Source organism: Anolis sagrei, chromosome 2, assembly GCF_037176765.1.
Source record: "Anolis sagrei isolate rAnoSag1 chromosome 2, rAnoSag1.mat, whole genome shotgun sequence".
NCBI classification, from domain to species: domain Eukaryota; kingdom Metazoa; phylum Chordata; class Lepidosauria; order Squamata; family Dactyloidae; genus Anolis; species Anolis sagrei.
The window spans coordinates 153,211,249-153,233,891 of record NC_090022.1 but is presented as its reverse complement, the minus strand read 5'-3'; the positions used below and the strand labels follow the sequence as shown (position 1 = coordinate 153,233,891).

The window sequence follows — 22,643 nt, the reverse complement described above, 5'->3', positions numbered from 1 at the left end:
ATGTTTATGACTAAAGGACTAGCATCCTAGGATGAATCTGTACAGGCCTATATCCTAGCATCTGATTCCCGATTATCTGTTTTGTACTTTATTATATGAGTCTACACTGCCAGATAATCTGGGATAAACAAATAATCTGACATTAGATCCTACGATATGAGGCAGTATAGATCCACCCCTGGTCTCTATCAAGCTACAAAGCCTAGAGGCGTATGGGTAGCACATTGTCATAGGGCCCTTCCACACAGCCCTAAATTCCAGAATATCATGGCAGGAAATCTCACAATATCTGCCTTGAATTGGGTTATCTGAGTCCATATGCAGATAATGTGGGATTTTCTGCCTTGCTATTCTGGGATATAGGGCTGTATGGAAGGGCCCATATATAATACATCTTCACTGTGGAGTTAGCGCAGTCTGATACCACTTTACCTACTATATGGCGCAATGCTATGGAATCTGGAGAATTGTAGTTTCCAAGGTCCTTGGCCTTCTCACCCAAAAAGGGCCTGTGCCACACCAAAACTACTAAAATTCCATTGCATTGGGCCGTGGCGTTTAAAGTGGTGTCAAAACTGCATTTATTCTACTGTGTAGATACAGCTAGTAGATACAATGAGACCTCCTCCCCGCTCTCCTGCCTAAAACAGCAGCTAAACCGCCACTTCCGCCACACACCCCAACATGGCGACTTCATACCAAAGCGTTTTGACCTTCCTTCCATGGGCCTTTTCGGCAAGCCCCGCCTCTCCAGCGGGAATGCAGCGTTTCTTTTGGACGGAAACCGGAAGTGGCTACCTAGTCCGGGAATTTTAAACCTTGGCAGGCGGCTGGGAAAGACTGGGAGTGGAGAGTCGTTGGGACCGTTGTTTCTTTCTCCTGGTGAGTGGATAAAGGGTACAGCGGTGCTTCTCTTTCCTTTTATATGGGGTTCTTCCTTCCCTCTAATTAAACTAAGGCCCCTTCCACACAGCTGAAGAAAAATCCCACAATTTCTGCTTTGAACTGCGACTAAAATGATCAAGGGTTTGGAGAACAAGCCCTATGAGGAGCGGCTTAAGGAGCTGGGCATGTTTAGCCTGAAGAAGAGAAGGCTGAGAGGAGATATGATAGCCATGTATAAATATGTGAGAGGAAGCCACAGGGAGGAGGGAGCAAGCTTGTTTTCTGCTTCCCTGGAGACTAGGATGCGGAACAATGGCTTCAAACTTCAAGAGAGGAGATTCCATCTGAACATGAGGAAGAACTTCCTGACTGTGAGAGCCGTTCAGCAGTGGAACTCTCTGCCCCATCTTGTGGTGGAGGCTCCTTCTTTGGAAGCTTTCAAACAGGCTGGATGGCCATCTATCGGGGGTGCTTAGAATCCAATATTCCTGCTTCTTGGCAGGGGGTTGGACTGGATGACCCATGGGGTCTCTTCCAACTCTATGATTCGTGGGGCTAAGCAGGGACAGCACTTGTTAGTACGTGGATGGAAGACCACCAATAAATACCAGGTGTCTTAAGGCCCTTTCCACACAGCTGTATAAAATCCCATGTTATCTGCTTTAAACTGGATTATATGGCAGCGTGGACTCACATAACCCAGTTCAAAGCAGATATTTTGGATAATCTGCCTTGATATTCTGGGTTATATGGCTGTGTGGAAACGCCTTTAGGCTATTTCAGAGGAAGAAGCTGGCAAAACCACCAAATATCCCTTGCTAAAGAAAATTTGATAGGGGACTTGAATATGCAAAAAGGCCCTGTTTTCTCTGGGAAATTTGGACTTCTTTCCAAAAACTGAAGTGAAGGTGTGTTTGCATGTTGGTGAGAGAAACAGAAGTGTCTCTGGGCATATATATAGAGTGTCCCCATAAGGTGTGGCCTTTACCTCAGTGGGTTAGCTTGAACTGCTCTCTCCTTTAAAAATTCCTTAGGATTAGGTAAAGTTATGAGTCCCTGCTTGGCCATAGATACTCACTGTGTGATCTTGGGTAAGTCACACACTTTCAGCTTCAGAGGAAAACAAAAGCAATTCCCCTCTGAACAAATTCTTGCCAAAGAAGGCCCATAATAGGAATGACGTGAAGGCATCCAACAACATGGCAATGTGTGTTCAAAAAACCGGAGGAACACGATAAAATAAAAAATATGGTTCATGTTGGTCTTTATTGTATTTATTTTCAATCAAAATAAGGTGACTAAGGAAACTTGGAAGTGGGCTGATAATGTTGACTTAAATATATGCTATATGTAGCAGCCAAAGCCATTATGGTTATGTTGTTCTGGAAAACAAGTCGATGAGAAAGATGTTAGTTATAATGTAAGAAATAAAATGATGGGTTTCAGATTACACGATGTAAAACAATTTTGTCCCTGGGTTATAAATGCCATTTCCTTATTGGATCAGTTAACATTTGAAATAAGTTTCTTAAACTGACAAAAATATGATAGCTGGGACCCAATGCTGGTTGCGCAATGCGGGTCAGAATTACACTCGCACAGCAAGTGAGAGACGCTGGTACATGCTATCAGCTTAACTATTGCTAACTGCCATCCTTCACTATCACTCAAACTTAACTTAATTACATGTGGATGAAGCGTTCTATAAACTTAATGCTGTCTTGCGCATGTCTTCGCTTCTCTAATTCTGACCCGCATTGTGCAACCAGCATTTGGTCCCAGCTATCATACTTTTGCCCTTAAACTGCAAAAACTTTGTTTTGCCGGACATCCTGTAGCACATTTTGTTAAAGCTTTTCAATGAATATTGCAGCATCTCAACAAATTTAACAGTTTATGACAACCACAAAAAACCAAATTTCTGGAGCATATTAACTACTTTTGAAGTAAGTACTGCCCAATTAGACAGGAAACAACACTTTCAAACCAAGAACAGATTTTTTTTCAAATTTTGTTACATAGTGTTATGTGTTCTGGTGTTCCAGTGAATATTCATGGACCAAATTAGTGGCAATGTTTCACATGTATTAATAAGATTGCGAAAGCAGAGCTCCTTTATGTATATGCATCAGAGCTTTGGTGACACGCTTTGTAGATGTGCATTGTTTTGGAAAACAGTAACTTAATTTTACTAGAAAACAGGAGGTTAAAACAACCACTTACAAGAGATATGGACACATACATAAATTTTAATAATGAAATGTATGGGGACACAACATATGTCATGAAAACCTTTCGTTCACATAGGCTCGGGTTTTTCGTTATATTCATGTGACAAATCTACACACTACAGCTAACATACCAATGTGGTGTGATACAGTTTGGAAAGCTGTGCTCTTCATGTATAGTATAGACTTGGAACAGAAGTTTGACATGGGAAACCACAGAGGCTCAGAAGACACAAATGTACTTGCTTTTATGTATGTTGACATTGCACAGGCATAATATTGTGAGAACAGACAGTATTAGTTTTAACACATGTCATAACATTATTTTGAGAAAGTTGGGGAATATAAACAGTAAATGTACCAATTGTAAATACACAAAAGATATGTGACTCAATTCTGGATATATACTAGGATGCTTGTGAAAACACCTTCTAAAGAATGACATTTTGTTGGTGCAATTTGGTGACAGTAGCCAAGGATTTTGGGTTGAAATGCGGGCAGGCCCAAACTTCATAATGTAACCTTACCGGTTTTAAGCAGGCAGTCTTGCGTCTGTTGCTGCTTGTAGTTTGACCTTTAGTTTGACATCACAGTCTGGTCCAACCAAAAGGTTCTAGTGTTTCTTTCTATTCCAACTTGTGACCCTCTTCTTTCACCTTTCCTCTGCAAGAAGAATGTTTCCCAAGAGTTAAATTATTATTTCTTGCCCTGCATTAAAAAACTCCCAATGTTTGAGTCATGTTTACAGCATATAGTAGTTACAGAATTGCTTTTCATTTGTATGGTGTTTGCCATGGTATTTTTTTTAATCATTGCCATACATCAGTATAAATGTTTGAGCATAAATAATCACTTACATTCTAACAGGTGCCTGGAAAGAACACTTTTGCAATTCAGTATGGCTGTGGATGACTATGAGGAACTTCTCAAATATTATGAACTACATGAAACAATTGGAACAGGTATGCTTCCTGGCACTTCCAAGGAAAAGTGGCTAACTATCTAGATCTAAAGCCAGTGTAGGGAACCACACTAATCAGTTTTCCTATTTTCCAGAACATATTTTGGGGTGCAAAAAGGGCTCAATTTCAAAATCTGCTGTTGCCAGTGTTTCAACAGGTGTAGTCTGTTGTATGTGGGCATTAAATTTTACAGTTGTGTATAATTTAAGAGCTAGTGAAAGTTAGCTTAACCTACGTTTTGTCCAGAATCGTCTTAAATAATAATTCACAATGAAAATGAAATATATATAGTATAAATTATTAAAGGAAAGTTGTGGTCTTCAATACAGCTTTAAATTCTGCAATAAATAAGAACTGAAGTATATTTACTTACGTGTCAGTCACCTTCTATTAAAAGGCATAGTTTACTTATAATACAAAATACTGTTTTGTCTGTATTTGGTCTATAACTGTATCAGTGGACATGTCAAATTAATAAAAGCAATACAAGGAGATGAGTTGGTGAGACCCACAAGTAATAAATATATGTTGATCCAGATATATTCATATGTGGGTTATAAGGCAAGTATTGAAAGTTTCACAGACAACCTGTATTTTGAGGTGATTTCAAGAAATGGGGCACAGGCAAATGTGTTACTTAAAAATGTAGAATCTCCAGGGGAACAAGTCATGTAGGAACCAGATAACAAATTTGACATGTATCTTGTCAGTTGCTCAGATAAGCAATGTGCTCTAGCAGAAAGCAGGTTGAAAGGCAGTTGCAAGACATTTTGTTTTGTGCCAGCAGTATCCTCCTATAAGTAGCTTCCCGCATGCTTGCTTCTAAGGTGGAGTTGAAAACAAATATTTCTTCATGTTCTTTCTTATCTGTAGGTGGCTTTGCAAAGGTCAAATTGGCCCGTCACTTACTTACTGGTGAACACGTTGCAATAAAAATAATGGACAAGCAGACTCTGGGGGTAAGTGAGTTTCCAAGTGATGAGAGACTAATTCTCTCTGAATGAGCAATGTTTCTAACTGTACAATGTGCTAATAATGTGAAACTGTTGGAAGTTCTTTGATCTTAAGGCAGTGGCTCTGTGTTAAAGGATTATATTTACATTTCTGGAATCAATTTGGACTCTATTAATGCTAGGAGTTCTCTAGTCCTAAGAAAACTAGGCCTTTATGGATTATTTTAAAATTTCTGGAATCACTCTGTAGTCTAATGATGCTATCTGGACAATGTTCTTCAGTAACTTAGATTTTGAATTTACCTTCAGCTATTGGCTTTGAAATCCTGTCATAGATAGATGCCTACAAAATAATAGCTATGCATACAAAGATAAGGCTATAGGTAATCTCCTAATTTTGCTCAGCCTCTTTCCCTGTCTCTCTTTAGTGCGCTTACCCATCGGTGTGTTTTGATATATGTATTTTGCTGTAAGTATTTTATGTTGGTGTTTTGACTGTTGTACTCCACCTAGAGCCATTAGAGGGGCAGGTAACTTATTAAGAACAGAGGTCATTTTGGTCAGTCGTGAGGCCAATTGGGGTATAGGGTGGCTTCCTGTGCTCAACAGGGTTACACTCCCCATGAAGACACAGATCAACAGGGGTCTTCTTGGACTCATTGCTGACGCTTGTGTCAGCTGTGGCCAAGATGGCCTTCATACAGTTAAAGCTTGTGCGTCAGCTGGGACTGTACCTTGAAAAGTCTGACTTGGCCATGGTATTCCATGCCTTAGTTACATCTAGACTTTATTATTGCAATGCACTCTACATGGGGCTGCCTTTGAAGATGGCTCGGAAACTGCAACTGGTGCAGAGATTAGCAGCCAGGCCACTAACCGGAGCTAGCTATAGGGAGCACACGATGCCCCTACTAAAGCAGATCCATTGGCTGCCAATAAGTTTCTGATCCCAATTCAAAGTGCAGGTTATTACCTACAAAGCCCTAAATTGGTGTGGCTCCCGCCTATCTTCGTGACTGCACCCAACCCCCCAATACACCAGCACAGGCTCTAACATCTGCCTGGGAGGCTCACCTCTAGGTCCTGCCACCATCACAAGCGCAATTGGTGGGGACGAGGGAGAGGGCATTCTTATTGGTGGCCCCCGGTCTTTGGAACGCCCTCCTTAGGGAGTTTAGGCAAGCCCCCACACTGTCCACCTTTTGTAAGGACTTGAAGACAGGATGTTCAAACCAGTTTTTGAGAACGCCTAGACCCTAGTTGTTCTGTGCAATTGTTATGCACTTTTGCAGTACACTCCATATCCTCATCCCATGGGTGAACCTTTGCACCTATCCCATTTCCTTTACCTATTCTTTATAGCCTGTTCATGTTTATAGTTGCTTACTGCCAGATGAGTGCCATTTTAATCGAGTTTTAAATTGTTGTTTTATATGTTTTGTTTTATTGTATTGCATTTTATATTGTGTTTTATTTTATGCTCTGTTTTTAGGCAGTTTTGTGCCATGTGTAAGTTGCCCCGAGTCCCTTCGGGGAGATGGTGGCGGGGTATAAGAATAAAGTTATTATAATATCATCATCACCACAACCCAAATCCCCCATTTTTCAGTTTTCCAGTCAGATGTAGCCCAAAAGCATAGCTGTGGTGAGAAAATGCCCCTCGTTGTGGGTGAGCCAGGAGATCTAACCCACTTATAACAGCAGTTATTTTTGTCAACTTGTCTTCCTTCCTGCTATTTTAGTAGCTCAAATATGTCTGAACTAAGTGTAAAGATTGCTAGAATAGCATCTGATGTCATAAATAACTCTGTTTTTCCCCAAGCTAAGGGAAAATAATTTACACCCTTCCTTGTCATTCTTTTTCTAAGAAGAAAGGGGTATGGATAGATAGGTGGGGATCTGTCAAAAGCTAGCAGATTTTCTCAAATAGACCATAGGCTTGCAATGTAATAGACGTGATACCAAAGGAAAAATAAATGGGAATGGAAAGTAAGAAGCCTGCTTCTGAAGGAAAGTAATTTTTGGTTTGGCCTTTGGTTTATTACAACATACAATTGCCTAGAAATACCCTTAATTTTTTATCTGTTAGGATGACTTGCCTCGTGTAAAAATAGAAATTGAAGCCATGAAGAGCTTAAGCCACCAGAACATCTGCCGCTTATACCATGTTATTGAGACACCAAAGAAGATATTTATGGCTCTAGAGGTAAGATGGAAAACCCTTCGGGTTTTAAGACTGGCTTTTTAACCCCTCTGCACAAGGCAGATCCCTATGGACCCTGGTAGTTCACTGCAATAGGCATTAAATTATTTAAGAAAGTAATTGCTTGAATGATAGGAATTCCTGCACAATTACCAAGTGAGATGTCCCATGACCATTGTTCTTTTCCCACTGTACACTGAAATCAACAGAGTGAAACTACCATAAACATAAACCAACTGATGTCCATTCAGTCCCTGCAACGTTTGATAATAACGTTGGGAAACTTAGTATTTTGCTCCTTGTTTCCCTTTTCTATTCTGCCTTACATTCCTTCTGCACCAGCTAAAATCTACCAATGAGAGTTTCACAGCCCTCTGTGTAAGATTTGGAGAGCATATTTGTGAGGAAGAGACAGGATTGCCTCTTCCAGGTTCGACAGATGTAGCTGTTTCTGTCACTTGAATAAAGGTGTTGGATTCAATCTGTCCTCCTGGGGAAAAGAACTGGAAACTTTGTTTACTGTATCTTTTTGGTTTGGCATCATTAGTAAATTCCACTTTGTTTGAGATAGATCAGGAGGAAAGCCAGTCTGCTGCCATAACAAAAGCAGTTGTGGCAGCAAGGGACATATCTACCATTTTGTTCTAGGTTTGTGTGTTGTGCAAGACTAGAATACAGAATAATTTTTCTTTGTGCCTCAAGCTGTGGTTACCAAAGTAGTTTCTCCAAAGGGTACATTCTACCTACAAAGCCGTTTTATATGGTTTTGTAAGTCATCCAAATGTTAAGGTGTACAGTTTTAAAACCAATATGCTCAATTCTATTTGTGAGGGCAACATATGAAAACACATGTGTATTTGATATAAATGTGTTGCTGTGATACACACTGTAGAAATAGAAGAGGTCAATGCCAATCTGTTACTATATATAGTATATATATTTCATGTCAGGAGCAACTTGAGAAACTGCAAGTTTCTTCTGGTGTGAGAGAATTGGATGTCTGGAGCTAACAGAGGGAGCTTAACTCACTATCCCTGGATTTGAACAGCTGACAGCAGTCCTCCTGGCACAAGGGTTTAATAATAATAATAATAAACTTTATAACCCACCCCCCGAAGAGGACTTGGGGCGGCTAATATGAGGCTGAGCCCAAAAAATAATACAGCATAATTAGATACAAAACAACAGAAAAATTACATCATGACAAAATACATAAAATAACAAAATAAAATAAACAGTGCATAATAACTGCATAATAACAGTGCATAATATAGCCCGAAAAACCAACAACAACCCAGTACATATTCTATATAAATAAAAATGTAATGTTTGTTTGTGGGATTAACATAACTCAAAAACCACTGGACGAATTGACACCAAATTTGAACACAAGACACCGATCAGGCCAACAAGTGACCATCACTCATAAAAACACTGAAAAACACAACAGAAGAGACTTAAAAAGCCAAAAAAATACATTACAACGCATGCGCAAAATCACACATACACACAAATATAGACACACATATATACACAGATTGGGCCACAGCAGGGGACAGCTAATAACAATAAATTTTAACCCATTGCAAAACCAGGGGCTCCTGCTAGAAATACATGTGTTGCACCCTTGCAGACGCTACTTTGATGGCATAATTGTACTGTGCATCCATGAAGTCTCCCAAGGCTCAGTCATGGTAAATTGATGAGCTTCACCTGAGGGGATTGAATCGATCTAAGATCCTGGCTGGCCACATCTGGCTCAGGGTTCTTAGCTGAAGCCTAAAAGTATTGTGAACGCCATCAGTTCAGACTGATTGGGGGAGAGAATGAGATGACCTTCTAAGGAGAGAACAGGGAACTTTCTAGGAGCATGGAAGTTGGCCAGCCTTTGTGTCTCTTGAAAGGTAAAGCAACATTCTCTTTTCTAAAACAAAAGAATTGTCTTTTAGATGTCACAGATTCTCGGCTGTTTCCATCTTTCCAAATCAGTTCCTACCTCACAGACACTTTTGTATTTTTCCCCTGCAGTACTGTCCTGGAGGAGAGCTATTTGACTATATAATTGCAAAGGATCGCTTAGTGGAAGAGGAAGCACGTGTCTTTTTTCGCCAAATTGTATCTGCAATCGCATATGTACACAGTCAGGGATATGCTCATAGGGATCTCAAACCGGTAAGAGTCCTCTGCCTCTATCATGGGAATATCTGTTTCCCCTCATTCTGTTTTAAGCATGTTGGCTATTGCACTGAGCTTTGCTTTTCCTGTTCAAAAATAGTTTCATTTACAACATGCAGTTAAGGTTGTATTGAATCCTTGTGAATGCACTTTTAGTAATATGCTGTCTCTGTCTTTTCAGGAGAACTTGTTGATTGATGCTGAGCACAACCTGAAGCTGATAGATTTTGGTCTCTGTGCAAAACCAAGAGTGAGTATGTCCTCAGTTCCATTAGAGTTCATTGTTTTTTGCTCACTGTGCCAACTGCTACTGAAGACATTAAACAATACTTCCCCAGCCCTGGAGGGTTTCCTGCTGTTTTATTTGCAAAGCAAACTGTGCCTCTACTTGCCTCTGGGTTTTGCCTTGTCTGATGAATCTTTTCAGGCTGAAGCTGGGGAGGCGCTGGCACAGCACTTATATCTTACACAGAAGGTGCCAGTTTCAGCCCCTAGTATCTCCAACGAGCGATCTTGCTTAGAGAGTTGCACCAAGTCAATCGACAGTACTAGGCTAGAAGTTGAACCTAAAGCTTTGGGATGACATATTCATCAAATTAATGAAAGTTAAACCTGCAAATATGGAGAGCTAATTGTTTTGTCAGGCTAAAGATTAAATTCAATACATAATATTCAAGAGATACTTTTAGGATAAAGCAGGCACGTGAACCCAGCTTATGGTAACAAGCAGGACAACTAAAAATTTGAAAACCAAAGTATTAATGTGGATAAATCTTTCTTAGCTCATAACAGATATCATAACAGCTCAGGTACCTGAGCTAATGCTGCCTACTGAGTTCAGTGTATATATTTAGTTAAAATGGAAATGGAAATGGTGTTCTTGAAGATAATAATAATAACAACTTAATTTTTGTACCCCGCCTCCATCTCTCTGAAGAGACCCGGGGCGGCTTACATATGACAAAAGGTGTCTAAAACAATGCATAAAATAAACAAACAGTACAATACAATAAATAAAAAATGTAATGTTTGTTTGTAGGATTAACATAACTCAAAAACCACTGCACGAATTGACGCCAAATTTGGACACAAAACATATATCAGGCCAATGAGTGACCATAACTCATAAAAACATAGCGGAAGAGACTTAAAAAGCAAAAAATAAAAAATACATTACAATGCATGCACAAAACCACATATACACAACTATTCACACACACACACATATATATACACACACATACATACATACACACACGCACAAAACACATGTACACAGACAGGGCCACAGCAACGCGTGACAGGAGACGGCTAGTAGGATATAAAACAACAGCTTAAAAATCAGAACAATGCCCCAATAACCTGTGATGACAACTGTTATAAAACATGGCCAAACTGTAAACAAAACTAGAGAATGGGATAGTGCAATTTGTAGCTAAGGAACAAGGGCATGGGGATGATCCTGCTTACCATGTTTCTTCACATTCTAGGGTGGTCTGGATTATCATCTAAGCACATGTTGCGGAAGTCCAGCATATGCAGCTCCAGAGTTAATTCAAGGCAAAGCTTACATTGGCTCAGAGGTATTGCAGTATGTTCTTGAACCCTTCAGGTTTTTTTATTTCTGTATTATCTCTGTACTTCTTTATCTCTCTACATTTACGAACAAGCGTTTGGCTAAATAGTGCAATGGAATACAGGAAGATGGTACAACCGAACATAGGAATTGGTACAAAGGATTATGATTACGGATTCTGATTCTGATTTGTTGCTGAGGCGCTACGATTATGATAATGATTGTTTTTTGACCTTGTATGTCTTGTATAATGTGTTTTAATTGCCTGGATATTGTTGTGATAACTGGTATTATGTAAACCGCTTTGAGTCGCCATTTCGGCTGAGAAAAGCGGTATAGAAAAGCAAATAAATAAATAAATAAATACATTGCTTTCACAAAAAAGCCCCTATGCACATTTGCAGTCCAAGATTTATGAGGTGTAGAATAATTCTAATGTGGCATATGCCACAGTGAATTTTGTGGATGTGTCTTGCTCCAATGTTTCCAAGCATCTTGGAGATGCAGTGATGACAAGTCGTAGCTTTCTTCCTTCATGAACATCTTCAGAGCTGTGATGGATAAATTGAGGGGTTGTTTTTCCAGTGCCAAGTTTCTGCTCCACAACCTCAGGAAGGGTTGCATCCCTTTTGTTCCAAAATTGGGAGAAAGATGAGCTCACACCACTCACCTGAAGAGGAGATTTCACATTTATTGTAATGAGTAAAACTCTGCTTGAGGGACACTTAACTGAATCTCATAAGAGGATAGGCACTACTTGTTATGTTATTCATTGCTTAATTTTTTTTAAAAAAAATGCTAAAATGTATAATACAGTGTTTTATATTGAGCTGCTCTCCATGGTTTTTATTTGTTGATCTTGTTATTTTTCCAGGCAGATATCTGGAGTATGGGTGTTCTTTTGTATGCTCTCCTTTGTGGATTTCTACCATTTGATGATGATAACGTTATGATACTCTACAGGAAAATAGTGGTATGTATGTATCCTGGCCTGTCTCCGAAGGTTTATTTCTAGGATTCAGTTGCATCTTGAAGCAAAGATGCTTGAGGAGCCACTATGGAAAATATCTGTTCCCAGAAATTGAGCTATAGAAGAACTACTTATAGCCCTTGAGCAGGAGTGAGAGTTGTGCACCCCTCTAAATTTGTTGGTTGGCAACTCTCATCAGCTCTAGTTAGTATAGTCAATGCTCAAGGATGATGGGAGTTGCAGTCAAACTATCTTTGGAAGGCTGATGTAACAAAGGGCCCTTCTACACAGCCCTATATCCCAGAATATCAAGGCAGAAAATCCCACAATATCTGCTTTGATCTGGGTTATCTGAGTCCACACTCAGATAATGTGGGATTTTCTGCCCTGATATTTTGAGATATATGGCTGTGTGGGAGGGCCCGGAACGAGCAGCCATACTGTACGGATACTTTTAGTTTTAAGGGCTTTCTTTGAATTAATTTACAATCTCAGTGCTTGTTTCCTTTCCACTATCTGCCTCAATCATCTCTGTTAGGCAGTAGCCAAGCAGTGCCACTGTATTTGCAAGAAGGTGTAAAAATCTCTCACTATATGTTGGACAACCTTGAGGGAAATCCATTAAATGTGTTCATGCACGACAACAGGCCAGCATAGCAGTTACAGCATGCTCAGGTACTTGTGCCGTTGCAAGCACCCACATAATTTAATCTGCCCAGGACAATTTCCTCTCCTGAACCCTGGCCAGGTGTGTAATTCCTGTTTTTCTGCTAGCTGTGTTGTTCTTGGGGTGATGTTTTCATTTTCTGGCCACATCATGGAGTGAAATGAAGGATACAGGCCTCCCGTAGAGTGGAAAACTTGGTTATTGTCTAGAGGCTGTGTTTTTCGCCTGTCTGCTTTTCTTCTAACCCCAGTCCTGTTGCTTGCCTGAGTAAGAATCTAGGAAAACAAGCATCCTAGTAATGAAGCCAAACTCTTTATCCGCATCTCGATTTGATGGCTTATTAAATTTCAATTATCGCACTCTTTTGAAGGAGGGGGAATGGCAGAGTCTTAAGTAGGCTTTGCTTAGAGACTTAAAAGCATTTGCAGTTTTAGTTTTTAAATATAGCAATTCAGCTGACCCTGTTTCAATTGTTGTTTGCATTTTAAAAAAATATTGTTGGAGGAGTTTCATTGTTTTTGGAGCTGTTAAACAGAATTTCTGTTTGTATAAAAATATTTCAGTGTGGTTTTACTGAAAGATGTGTCCATGTGTGCCAATTGGAAGTGATTTAAATGAGGTCTAGATAGACCCATTAGGCCACTCCAGGGCTGCGTAAGGCATATGGGCCACTTGATTCCTACCTGTGGCCTGAATCTGACTTTATACTGACATAAGCACAGTAGAACTTTAATTCTCTTCTCTCCATCCTACTCTCAAATGAAAACAGTTTTTCATCGCATAGAAATCCAACCACATAATAATTGCACCCCCCCCCCTTTTGGGGAAGGCAAAAGAAGACTTTTGCCTTTCACCACATAATAGTTGCACTTTTAGTTCAACTTAAGAACACTTTTAGTTGCCTGGACAAGTGAACTAAGGGCGTGGCTGCCCTTTTGGGGCCAAAAAGGAAAGAGGGCAGGTGGTGGTGGGGGAGTGAATTGGCTTCCTCTTTCCCTTTTGCCAAGGGGTAGCTGCATGGGCACATAAATCATCACCCACACGCGAGGCTTTCCCCTTTAAACTCCCATGTGGCTGCGCCCTCTCACTGACCTAGAGTAAAGGAAGGGACATAATAGTTGACATGGCATAATAGTTGCACCTCCTTTCCCCCCAAAAATGGGAGCTGAGGGAGGGAACACGGCCATTATGTGATGAAATACAGTCATCCTAGTTCTGCTGAGTGGATGTGTTCTCCTGCATCCTGACCATCTTCTTGAAGGAAACTGAGTTGAGGAATACCATTAATAGCATGGCAGCAGTTAAAATTGACAAAGAAGAGTTAGTAAAATTAGGAGCAATGATTGGTATAGAGCAATGGTTCTCAATCTGTGGGTCCCCAGATGTTTTGGCCTTCAACTCCCAGAACCTAACATCTGGTAAACTGGCTGGGATTTCTGGGAGTTGTAGGCCAAAACACGTGTAGACCCACAGGCTGAGAACCACTGGCATAGAGGGTTTCACAGGCCCCAGTCAAAGCCATTATCTGAAAAGCTGAATGATAAATGGAATTATATTGTCCATGGACAAGCAGCTCCAAATTAAGAGAATCATACCTTGCCTGTGAGAGTAAGACAGTATGATTGCTGAATGCCCATGCCACACACAGAAGGAGTTACTGTCATTTGGGCTTATATTGATGCAAAATTCAGAGTTCTCTGACACAAATTTAAGCATTTAATACTGGAATAGTGTGATTATGATAACATTTGTCCCAGCTTCATGAAATTTTTGTTATCTGTACTGAGAATTAATTTGAATTTTAGGAAGCTTAGTAAAATAACATAACATCAGTTTCATGATTTTCCCCTTGACATAGAGTTAGGTCTGTGTCCATTTATGTGCCTCCAGTTTTTCTTTCTGTTGGTCTAGATTTTATCAAAACTCTAGGGAAATAAACAGTTGTTAAATTTTGTCAGTGGAAGATAATCATGAAATCTTCAACAGAAATGTGAAATAAGTTGATACAAAAGCAGAAGCTGATAAGGTTCGGCAAAGACGTATTATCAGTCCAATAGCTTCAGGTGGCTACAATGGATGATCAAGGCTGTAGTCCAACACATTTGGAGAGCAGGTGTTTCCTCTTCTTTCACTGTCCTAGCTACATCTATTCAATTAATCTACCCCTACGAAGGAAAATGCACTCCTGGCTTTCTCACCAGTCCTTGTTTCCATAACAAGCCACATGTTTCAAAATCCAATTGTCACGGGGACAGAAAGTAAGGTGAACTCTTCTGAAGAAGGGCAGAGAGAGCAAAACGAACATTACCGGAGTGTTAACTCTACCCTATGCTATCCAAAGCTTATATAATATAGGGCTAGAGTTATTATTTAAAATGTACCTGTTCCGACTTATATACAAATTCAACTTAAGAACAAACTTGTCCATAATTTGGGGATTGCCTGTATATTGGCCTTTAATTTGCATCTCTTAACATTTAATGATATAGTTACTACTGTTAGAATAAGAAAGAAATCTTTTTATGGTAAGAAAACTGTGTGGGCCTTAGTGACAGAAAGTCTTGTCTTTCAAATTATGTTAGTGGTTCTCAACCTGTGGGTTCCCAGGTGTTTTGGCCCACAACTGCCAGAAATCTCAGCCAGTTTACCAGCTGTTGGGATTTCTGGGAGTCAAAGATCAAAACATCTGGGGGCCCACAGGTTGAGAACCACTGAATTAAGCGGTAATGAAAAATTAATGTTAGTGTAATCTTTATAAAAGCTATGATATAATAAAAACAAAACTAGAGATAGGCAAAATGCGGCCCTCCAGTCCTGCTGTTGGAGAAAAGCTAAGAATTATGTGTTACTAAAGTCCTAGCACCATAAGATACCTCAGGTGTCTGTAACCCTTGCAGTTCTCTTGACTGAAGGCAGCTCCTTTTATGGGACTCAGTAGCCACCTACATTGGGTCGTTGTAGATTTTTTCGGGGTATGTGGCCATGTTCTAGAAGCATTCTCTCCTGACGTTTCACCTGCATCTATGGCAAGCATCCTCAGAGGTAGTGCTTGTCATAGATGCAGGCGAAACGTCAGGAGAGAATGCCTCTAGAACATGGCCATATAGCCTGAAAAAACCTACAACAACCCAGTGATTCCGGCCATGAAAGCTTTCAACAAGTCATCTACATTGTTTTCCCACCTATGCTTCAGTAGATGTTGACAATGATAAAATCACTTCTTGCTCTTCTATCACAGATGTCTTATATTTGGCTCTATTAGGCATCACAGAGATAAAGCAGGCCATGAAAATGGGCCTTCCCCCTATATTACCTTTCAGCACTGGGCACGCAGAATAAAATGTCTTCAGCTCATCCAGCGCAATGAAGTGGTATTTGCAATGATTGAGTGCTATGATGCAAACGGTGGAAAGCTTCAATCATGTGGCATGTTGGATATTACACTGGCTATTAACACTGAATTTCATTCACGCTCTTTGATTCCTCTCTCCTAAAGATGAGAGGTTTTATGGTTTAATTCTTGTCTGCTTTGGACTTAAATCTTCCACTGCATTGATGTTCACTCTGGTCTATTTAATGTTTCTATTCCAGCTTGCCCATCACTGGTCAAGCTCTGTTGCTATTAAGCTTCAAGACTGACCCTTGAAAGTAACCAATACTGTTTCAATTGTCTTCAAAATGGCTGTGAAAAATTGCTGTGCTATTTTAACAATGACTGTTGTAAGTTTCATCAATTCGATTATAGTGAATGACGCACTTGCTTTCTCTACAGAGAGGGAAATATGAGATCCCAAAATGGCTTTCGCCTGGCAGTGTGTTGCTTCTTCACCAGATGCTACAGGTAAACAATCACACTGACTGTCCTGTCATAGTTACAGAAATGCCAGAAGTTAGTGGCATGATTTTTGGCTCCATCTACACTGATCCTTTAACACACTTTCAAACTGGTAGTGAAGAAAGTGGTTTCACTGTGCAGAATCTGTTAGAGGCCTGGATGGTGATTATACGAACCATAAAGCACTAATATACACTCAAGGCTTTCTTTTGTGCACTTTTGTGGGATTGTGTGTTGCCACTACAGTTTCAAGCTGCTTGAAGTGGTTAGTGTCGATTGAGACCTTGTCCTTTTTCCCCGCAGAAGAATCTCATTCTTGAACAGTGATTTACAAAAAATGCTTTATTTAAGCATTTACAAATGCTTTATTTAAAATAAATAGAATCCCTAAAATTGGTGATAGTTTGTTTTCATCATCCTGAACAGTGAAAGATTGCACGACAACAATTTATTTGGTACTAGCTGTGCCCTGCCACACGTTGCTGTGGCCTATAGTAAAACTTATCAAAGTTGAGGTAGATATCTGGACTATTATGAAAGAGAGGTACCTACCTATTCCTTCCCCCTTTTTCTCCCCCTTTCTCTCCTTTCTTCCTTCTCTACCTCTTTCTTTCTTTCACTACTTGGTTTCATCCTTCTCTCTTTCCTTCATTCCCTCCCCCTTTCTTCCTTTGCCTTTCTTCCCTCCCTGTTTGCTTCCTTCTTTCACTTTTTATTTCCTTTTATTTTACCACCATCATAACAATAACAATAATGCAATGCATTGCCTCCGGGACCTGACACCTCTCCCATTCCTCCAGGGTCTCATAGGAACAATAGCATAATAATAATAATAATAATAATAATAATAATAATAATAATAGAAATAACAACCTTTACCCGCCACGTGTTGCTGTGGCCAATCTTCCCTCTTTCTCTCCTTCTTTCCCTCCTTCCTTCCCTCCCATCTTTCCTTCTCCTCTTCTTTCTCTATCTCTTTCCTTCCTTCCCCCTTTTTCTTTCTTTTCTGCTGTCTCTCTTTTCTTTCCTTCCATCTTTCCTTTTTCTTCTTCCTTCTTTCTCTAACTTTCCTTCCTTCCCCCTTTTTCTTTACCTCCCTTTCTCTTTCTTCCTTCTTTCCTTCCTTCCTGTCTTTCCTAGATTTTGACAGGGCGGGAAGGTAAGATTGGGGTGGGGGAGTGATGGAGCGTGGGGTTGCGTGTGTGTGTGCGGCGGCGGGGGGGAGTGATGGAGCGTGGGGTTGTGTGTGTGTGTGCGGCGGCGGGGGGAGTGGGGTTGCGTGTGTGCGTGCGGCGGCGGGGGGAGTGATGGAGCGTGGGGTTGCGTGTGTGTGTGCGGCGGCGGGGGGAGTGGGGTTGCGTGTGTGCGTGCGGCAGCGGGGGAAGTGATGGAGTGTGGGGTTGCGTGTGTGTGTGCGGCGGCGGGGGGAGTGGGGTTGCGTGTGTGTGTGCGGCGGCGGGGGGAGTGATGGAGTGTGGGGTTGTGTGTGTATGTGCGGCAGGGGTGTGTGTGTGTGCGGGAAGCGGCGCGGCGGGGCTTGGAGTGGGCATGGTTTCCGCAGAGGGAACGTTGGCCGGAAGGGCATGTGCGCGCGCCAGGGAACTTGCGGCTGGGCGCCAATGCGCATGCTCAGTTGTTTTGCTGTTTTGTGAGTGTGTTGTTGTGTTGTTTTTCATTTTGAGTAGATACGTTTGTACCTTGTGGGTTGTGTTAAGGGCATGGGAATTTTGGTTAAGTTTCGTTGGGGTTTTTTTGAGTTTTGTTTTTTTGCCGTTTTGAGTGTGTTGTTGTGTTGTTTTTCATTTTGAGTAATATGTTTGTACCTTGTGGGTTGTGTTATGAGCATGGGAATTTTGGTTAAGTTTCGTTGGGTTTTTTAGAGTTTTATCCTTTTGCCGTTTTGTGAGTGTGTTGTTGTGTTGTTTTTCATTTTGAGTAGATATGTTTGTACCTTGTGGGTTGTGTTATGGGCATGGGAATTTTGGTTAAGTTTCATTGGGGTTTTTTTGAGTTTTGTTTTTTTTGCCGTTTTGAGTGTGTTGTTGTGTTGTTTTTCATTTTGAGTAATATGTTTGTACCTTGTGGGTTGTGTTATGGGCATGGGAATTTTGGTTAAGTTTCATTGGGGTTTTTTTGAGTTTTGTTTTTTTGCCGTTTTGAGAGTGTTGTTGTGTTGTTTTTCATTTTGAGTAATATGTTTGTACATTGTGGGTTGTGTTATGAGCATGGGAATTTTGGTTAAGTTTCGTTGGGTTTTTTAGAGTTTTATCCTTTTGCCGTTTTGTGAGTTTGTTGTTGTGTTGTTTTTCATTTTGAGTAGATATGTTTGTACCTTGTGGGTTGTGTTATGGGCATGGGAATTTTGGTTAAGTTTCGTTGGGGGGGGGGGTTGAGTTTTGTTTCCTCGTTGGATGCCCCTAACAAATTTATATATATAGATCTGCCTTGATCTTGATGTAAAAGCGTGAGGAAAAAAATCTAGAAACTTCTTTTTAGGCCTTTAACCTCATAGTTTTTTTTTTTAATTGAATGCTACATTATATTCCATGTTTGGGTTGCTTTGAGTTTTCTGAGCCGAATGGCCATGTTCCAGAAATGTTCTCTCCTAATGTTTTGCCCACATCTATGGCAGGCTTGTGAGGTTGTGAGGTCTGCTGGAAACTAGGCAAGTGAGGTATATATATCTGTGGAATGTCCAGGAGAAAGTACTCTTAGGTTCTTGTAGGTTTTTTCGGGCTATAGGGCCATGTTCTAGAGGCATTTCTCCTGACGTTTCGCCTGAATCTATGGCAAGCATCCTCAGCAACCCTCACTACCTCTGAGGATGCTTGCCATAGATGCAGGCGAAACGTCAGGAGAAATGCCCCTAGAACATGGCCCTATAGCCCGAAAAAACCTACAAGAACCTATTGATTCCAGCCATGAAAGCCTTCGACAATAGAAAGTAATCTTGTCTACCTGAGGCACGTGTGAATGTTGCAATTGGCCAGCTTGATTAGCATTTAATGGCCTTGCAGATTCAAAGCCGCAAACAGAAAGGCGGAAACCATGAAAATGAGCAAACTCCTGACTACCAGTAGTAAAAACTCTAAAATTAGGACAGTAAATAAACAGCAACACAAAAAAAAAAAAAGAACCAGGGGAATTCCAGACAAAATCATTCAGGGCCAACTAGCACCTCCCAACAAAGGCTCCCCCCAGGCAACAACCAGCCAAGCTTTGAAGCTGCAAGGCCATTAAATGCTAATCAAGATGGCCAATTGCAACATTTACATGCAGACAAGTGTCCTTTCTCCCACCCTCGAGATTACATAGATATATAAACCTCACTTGCCTAGTTTCCAACAGACCTCACAAGCCTGCCATAGAAGTGGGCAATTATATGTTAATCAAGATGGCCAATTGCAACATTCATACTCTTGTCAAGCAGACAAGAGTACTTTCTCCTAGACATTCCCCAGATATATAAACCTCACTTGCCTAGTTTCCAACAGACCTCACTAACTCTGAGGATACCTGTCATAGATGTGGGCGAAACGTCAGGAGGGAATGCTTCTGGAACATGGCCATATAGCCTGGAAAACTCACAGCAACCCAGTGATTCCGGTTGTGAAAGCCTTAGGCAACATATTGCATGTTTATTTAAAATGATTTGTCATAGCTATACTTTGAAATGCATTTATCCTCTTATCCACTAGGTGGACCCAAAGAAACGGATAATGGTTAAGCATCTCTTAAGTCACCCCTGGCTCATGCACGGCGACTCCTTTGCCGTCCAGTGGCAAAGTAAATATCCTGTGAGTAAAATAATTACTGTGAATAAGAATATACAGCTAATCTGAACCCAGTCTGAGCTGGTACGATAGCAAGCTTCAAGGTGTGTCTTGGAGGAGCATGCCACTAAATAATGGCCTTTTGTTAGATGCTTAATATTCAGAGCTCAGTGGAAAATACTGTGGGTTTCTTCCCTGACAAATGTTGTGCTTTCTGACAGTATGACAACCATTGTGTGCCTCTCATGGATGTCTGCCAGAGGGCAACTTGTATCACTGTACTGGCATACGACTGTCCAGCTATAACAGGCATGGGCAAACTTTGGCCCTCCAGATGTTTTGGACTCCCAACTTCCACAATTCCTAACAGAATTGTGGGAATTGGAGTCCAAAGCACCTGGAGGGCCAAAGTTTGCTTATGCCTGAACTGTAAGAACTATGAAGAATGTATGGGATGTGTTTGAACATTCAGAAGACACTATGTAAATGAAAACCATCTGATGAACCCAGATTTTCATCTAAGACTTCAAAAAAAAAAAAAGGATTTGATGGTTAGCTTGTATAGTTAAAACAAAAATTGATTTGCAAAATAATTCACTTACCATTAGTTTCCTTGTTTATTTTTGATCTTTCAACCCAGAGCAATTTTTTTTAAAAAAAAGCTTTCTATTGGGTACATGTGCAAAAGGATATATATGACATTGATATTATGTAAGATTGTTTCTTTATGTAGCCTAGCTTTTTCTTCGCTCTGACTGGCAGAATCTATTTAGGCTTTTAGACCAGTTGAATCTTCAATGTATGTTAAGGTTAAGAAAAGTTAATCTTAGAGGGACTACCACTGCCGTAATCCCCCACTTGGCATGCCCAGCAACTTATAGTTAAAAAAACAAGCTCTATTTCTTTACCAGTAATCCCATATGTCCTTTAGACTTGTTTAGAAACACTTCTGTGCAAGATTTATTTAAAATTTCACCATTTGATCAGATGTTTCCAAAACTCTGACCTTGATAAAACATGCCTTGCATCTATAGTAGGATTATTATTATTATTATTATTATTAATAATAATAATAATAATAAATAACAATAATAATACTTCATTTATACCCCACCACCATCCCCCCGAAGGGACTCAGGGTGGCTAACATGAGGCCAAGCTCAAATAATCACAATAAGGCAACATACATACAAACAGACAATAACATCAAATAAAATTGTTAACAATAACAAAATAATGCAATAAAAATAATGGCAATAATATAATGAGCAGTAGATCGGTTTGAAAAAAAATCTTTTATACATATTTTTGTGCTTCTGTGTAAGAGATGAGCCAGATGAAATTATTCCGGCCTCCCGTCGTCCATTGAGTGTCACTGTTCCTCCACTCTAACACTATTGCTTTATTGCTGCGTGGCTATGTGTATTTAAACAGTTCTTGTTTGCATCTTTTCTGAACCCTCAAAGGAAGAGTGTGCTATAGCAATAGGAGATACAGTAGATCATACAAAAATATAGCTCTAATGAAGAAATTAATGCTAATAACATATTTGGAAAGCGGAAGGACATATTGCTAATAACATATTTGTAAAGACGACCCTCCGCCAATAGTAATGAAGCTGCCACCAAATTGTAAAGAGACGCTACCATTTAGTGAGGAAGCGCCTAGGTTTAGGAGAGAGAGCCACTGATTTGTAAAAGGCTCTGGTATTAAAGGCTCTGTTTGTGTTGTGAGGTAATTTTGGTAGAGTGGGTGCACCGAACGTAGAATTAATGGAGATGAGGCAGTTTAAAAAACCAAAGAGAACAAGTTTATTTTTAAACAAAGCGTATGGTTGCAGTATGAAGATGTTAAGCTTAGCAAATACTTGATGGTTACATGTAACTTGGTTGCGATACAATTCAGACTTTCGATGTTACCACTTATGAACTCTTGCTGTGGTGAGGCACTTTATTAACCAGTGTTCCCTGCAGTGAATAGTCTCTCTGTTTGATCTATCCCTGATCAATCTACAGATCCCTAGTCTTTTTCCGACTAACGGTCTTGGCAAGCCTCTGTTAGTTCTTTCTAACTAAAGCAACTAACCAGGTTTTCCCCTTCAGCTTCCTAGCTGAAGAAATCTCTACTATTCACGAACACTAAACCCTGACTCTTCACTTCTTCACTCCTCAGAGTCTAAAACCTGACCCTGCTGCTCTCTCAGAGTCTCCAGCCTGACTCTGCTGCTCTCTCAGAGACTTCAGCCTGACTCTGCTGCTCTCTCAGAGTCTCCCCTCTGACTGACTAACTAACTGTCACTTTTCAAAACCTTCACTCCCTAAGCTCCTCCCACCTCCTCTTCTGCCTCGTTTCCATGGTAACACATTTCTCACAGCAAGGCCACTCCAGCCTTAGGGCAACCGATGCAAACATAAAT

At 40.4% G+C, this 22,643-nt stretch overlaps 1 protein-coding gene across 1 annotated transcript in view; it reads left to right on the top strand.

The window, feature by feature from the left end:
• The first annotated feature begins 722 nt into the window (after positions 1–722).
• MELK (maternal embryonic leucine zipper kinase) overlaps positions 723–22,643 on the top strand; it is a 41,800-nt gene continuing 19,879 nt past the window's right edge. Inside the window, 11 exon segments of the mRNA XM_060763744.2 lie at positions 723–840; positions 843–882; positions 3,981–4,075; positions 4,949–5,034; positions 7,118–7,234; positions 9,260–9,403; positions 9,588–9,656; positions 10,897–10,989; positions 11,857–11,955; positions 16,392–16,460; positions 20,153–20,251. Coding sequence (XP_060619727.2) covers positions 723–840; positions 843–882; positions 3,981–4,075; positions 4,949–5,034; positions 7,118–7,234; positions 9,260–9,403; positions 9,588–9,656; positions 10,897–10,989; positions 11,857–11,955; positions 16,392–16,460; positions 20,153–20,251 — 1,029 coding nt within the window.